Here is a 4,168-nt window from a genome sequence, read left to right as displayed (position 1 = left end):
CTACCAATAAAAAAATTATTAATGAATATTGCTTATAAATATTGTATAAACAAATATTTACCACAGGTCATCTTGAATCTTAATTAGCAGCCTCATAAACTTATCTGAATACCAATTTCATACAGGAATTCTAACAGAACAGTGAAGCAGTAATTGCATTGCAAATGAGGTATCACATTTAAAATTAATCACTCTGAAACAATCAATTTTTTTACTTCTCCAGACCTCTCCCTCCGATGCTAACAAGTACGTTAGAAAAGTTGTGCAGGTAACTAACTGTTCAGCAGGTCATTCAGAAGTGGACACCTACATATGTCAGAGCTGAGTTTTCACAGATGAAGACTGATCTTCATTTTGTTGACTTTCTTCCTCTACATTTCTTGCTGCATATAAAGGCATCCCCATAAACCTGGGTATATCATTTTTCACATTTGTTGTTGGTGATCTTTTGTTTAATGGAACACTTCTGTTTACATTTAAATCTCTGTATTTAAACAGTCCTTCACCAGGTAAGTTGCGCATTAAAGTATATAAATACCTACAGGTCACAAACCACATAAGAATTACTATAGCACCGCTGATGAACTTTTCAATCATTATATGATAATAAAGAATTGTGCTCACCAACATAACATCCCACAAGACACTTAAGGTAGTCATTCCAATAAATAAGGAACGTATATAGGGCGTAAATTTTTGGTATGACTCTTTCAAACGCAGGAACTCAACTTCTGTCAACAATCTCAATGGGCTATTGCTGACAGACGCATCACTGTGGCTTCTTGCATGTTCTTCATTCCGAATCAAGTCGCGTATTCCTTCCCATCCGATTATAGCTCTCGCTTCTTCAATCAACACGAGATTGCTATAAATCAATATAAATGTATGCCCTGATAAATCAAACCCATACCAACTTCCACCTGCTCCCAGGCATACTGATTTCAAGCTGTGTTTCTTTGGATTGCACCTTCCATAATTTGATTCTATGTAACTGAAAGTATTAACCTAGAAAAACCAACAGCACGTGGATATACCATGTCTCATTAAGTGTTTGAGGACAAGCTCTCGCTTACCACAGCAATAAGTGTCACTTGTCAAAATGAGAAATGGAAAAGCTACGAGGAGCGTCCATCCCCAACCGAGTTTCACGAAATAAACATTAAACACATTCGCAGAACTCGAAAAGTATGAGCGTGATAAAGGTAATATATCTGCTATGAGTGAAAGGAGAAATAAACAACCACCATACACAGCCACCTTAATGCTTGTATCAACAAACAAAGTTTTCCTGCAAACATGAAGCACGATCATCAGCAGGACGTTGCATATCGACGACGGCTCTGGTAGAGGCTTCCTTCCCCTTGCTTCGAAGGAATAACTATCCTGAGGCCCGAAGTTAAGTCTCGACCCTGCATTTTGGTGCAACGGGCGCCTTCTCGTTGCCACGATCGAATATTACACATCTACATGATACTGCATTCTGCGACTTGAACCAAGGATCTAGCGTTCCGCAGTTGCTCACGCTAACCACGCGACCACGGCGCTCGCGAGTTTACACTGTACTTGATGTTGCCTATCTTGTGCATGGACTACTTAGTTTGTATATTTTGCTTATTTTTTTCGTAGTTCAACACAGCTTCTTCCTGTTTTCTCGATTGATCTGTGTTCAGTTTTTCAAGGCCTATCCACTGTGCCAACTTATAACTAAATCTGAGGGGGGCTGCGATGGAGAGGTTCCCTTGTAAGCTACGAAACAACTGTAGCAAAACGGAGCATCCAAGACGACTAATTTGCAACATAAATGTCAATGTAAGCATAAATTTCTATTGGAACGTGCTTCCTGGGCCAAATAGCGTACATTTCCTACGCCTTCAATGCGAATCATGTAGCAAATGTAATTTAAAGAACATAAAAATATCGAGTGAATTTACTAACATAATTATGAACCACTCACGAACGTAAATCGATGGTCACATAGTTGTCAAAAGTATTCTACAGTATTGCCATTGTCCATTAGACTAGCAGCAGGAAGAAAACATTCGCTCAGCTGTGCTGAGATATCTTGCACTGACGAAGCTCGCGCTTCGAAGACGCCACAGCATCGTCTGCCACCACTTCATGGGAAACGAAATATCTCAAGTGTACGCCAATGTGTTGCATTCACGTATCTGTGTGGCGCTAAGTGTGGTTATGGATATTACGTATGCTCAGGTTGCGAATCTAGCATCATAAATAAAGTGAGGGAAATGAATTAGGCGTCCTTCGTTTTCCGTAACATCAAATATATTTTAGGTACTCTGTCTTTACTGCGCAGAAAATCATTCACCAGAAGGAAATAACTTCTTAGCAACATCAGATGATATTAACAGCTTGCCGGCGCGGGTTAGCCGTGCTTTCAACGGCGTCATATCGCGTATCGCGCGGCTGCTTGCGCCGTCAGATCGAATCCTTCCCCAGGCATGGATGTGTGTTAGGTTAGGTTGGTTTAAGTAGTTCTAGATCTAGGAGCTGATGACCTAAGCAAAAAAGTCGGCTCGCAGCCGTGTTAGCGTGCGGAGCTGCTCCGCGCGCCGTCCGACGCTCCGCTCTCGGCGGTGTTTACTTCCGCGTCGCGGTGTTTGTGTCTATCGAGTCCAGTACTAACGTACACCATGGCGCACTCGTACCGCCGTGCAACGATCAAAGTAATGTTTCAGTCCGAACATCCTCGACCCAGAGCTTTCGAAGTCGAACAGTTCATCCGAGAGGATCTACGTTTGAACCCCCAGGACGTAATCGGCATACACTTTTCCATCACTGGAAGTGTTGTCTACATCAGTATGTCGACGGAGGAAATCTGCACTGACATAATTCACCGTCATGCCACAAGACTAAAATTTAAACACTCTGATGGACATATGGGTGCTGTGACAGTCGCCCATGCTGGATTCGGTCTCCGGACATTGCGGGTGTTTGAGCTCCCGTTCGAGGTGCCTCAGGATGTGGTCATTGCGGCTTTCCAACCATATGGCACCGTCTTGGGTCACGTCGCGGAGAAGTGGCGAACATTTACGACCTACCCCGTATTAAATGGCGTCCGGCAAATAAAAATTGAGCTGACGAAACATGTCCCATCGTACCTGCTGATTGGCGGTGTGAGGGCCATCGTCATGTACGATGGACAGCCACGAACGTGCGCAGGATGTGGCCAGGAGGGATATGTACGTTCCGAATGCTTACACCGCCGTTTAATACAGACGCCGTTATGTGAAGAGACCCAGGCTCCGACGGTCACGTCCTTACCCATCACCTACGCCAAGGTTGCACAGGACCCCGTCGTACCAATCCCGATTGCGCCAGCAGCATCGTCAACGCCATCCGCCGCAGCACAATGCGCCGACGACACAAGCACGGCGTCGCCTCCAGTGCTCGCTTCAGGACCGTCCGTGTTGCAGACCGAAACCGACGTTCCTGTTGGCACCATGGACGTCGACCGCGGTGTCGTGCCGACGTCTGCCTTTGTCAAGACGGATTCGGCGTCAGACGACGGGCGACCACATTCTGATTCAGAAGGCCACATCAGGAAACAGCGGTCGCCTCGGAAACACAGGAAACGACGACGAACGCCTTCCGATGACGCCCTTTCTCAGACGGCCACGCGAGATGTCGACCTGTTGTCTGACGGTGATCTCCCACGTTGCGTCCAGTCACGCGATGCAGCAGCAACAGGCGCCCCTCCCGTGACGCCTCCTCTCCCGGTTTGGGACGTGTCCTCGCCGTTGTCAACGAATGATAACGGCGGTCCCGCTGCCACTCATGTTGCGGAATCCACAACGCCCGTTCTGGAAGTACGTGACCGTCACATGCCCACGTCGTCAGCTTCCTGGGCCGATGACGTTGAAGAAGAAGTGGAACAGACTGCCAGCGTGTCTGCACAGGAGCCCACCACGGCGACACTAGGGCTGGCGCCCCGCCAGTAATTATCACCACTGCGGGACCACCGGCGGGTCTCCACCTGCCGGCTACTTCTACCGCACGTTCTGCAAATACTGAGGATGGCCGTACACAGCAATATCGTATTGCCACGATGAATCTTGCCACCATTCGTGCCCCCCATAAACTGGCCATGTTCCGAGACACTATTTACTCTGCGGATGTGGTCATAGCACTCTTACAAGAGGTGTTTGTG

At 46.8% G+C, this 4,168-nt stretch overlaps 1 protein-coding gene across 1 annotated transcript; it reads right to left on the bottom strand.

Annotated features, from left to right (window-relative positions):
* Nucleotides 1-207: 207 nt before the first annotated feature.
* Nucleotides 208-1,455, bottom strand: LOC126161387 (acyl-coenzyme A diphosphatase FITM2-like; the record flags this gene model as incomplete). The annotated part of the gene is given in 1 exon segment (XM_049917168.1): nt 208-1,455. A coding segment is annotated over 1 exon segment (1,140 nt), but the record flags the coding sequence as incomplete, so codon positions are not given.
* Nucleotides 1,456-4,168: the final 2,713 nt, after the last annotated feature.

This window comes from Schistocerca cancellata, chromosome 1, assembly GCF_023864275.1.
Source record: "Schistocerca cancellata isolate TAMUIC-IGC-003103 chromosome 1, iqSchCanc2.1, whole genome shotgun sequence".
In the NCBI taxonomy this organism is placed as follows: Eukaryota; Metazoa; Arthropoda; class Insecta; order Orthoptera; family Acrididae; genus Schistocerca; species Schistocerca cancellata.
Note: the sequence above shows the minus strand (reverse complement) of the source record. Positions and strands in the feature narration are given on the sequence as shown.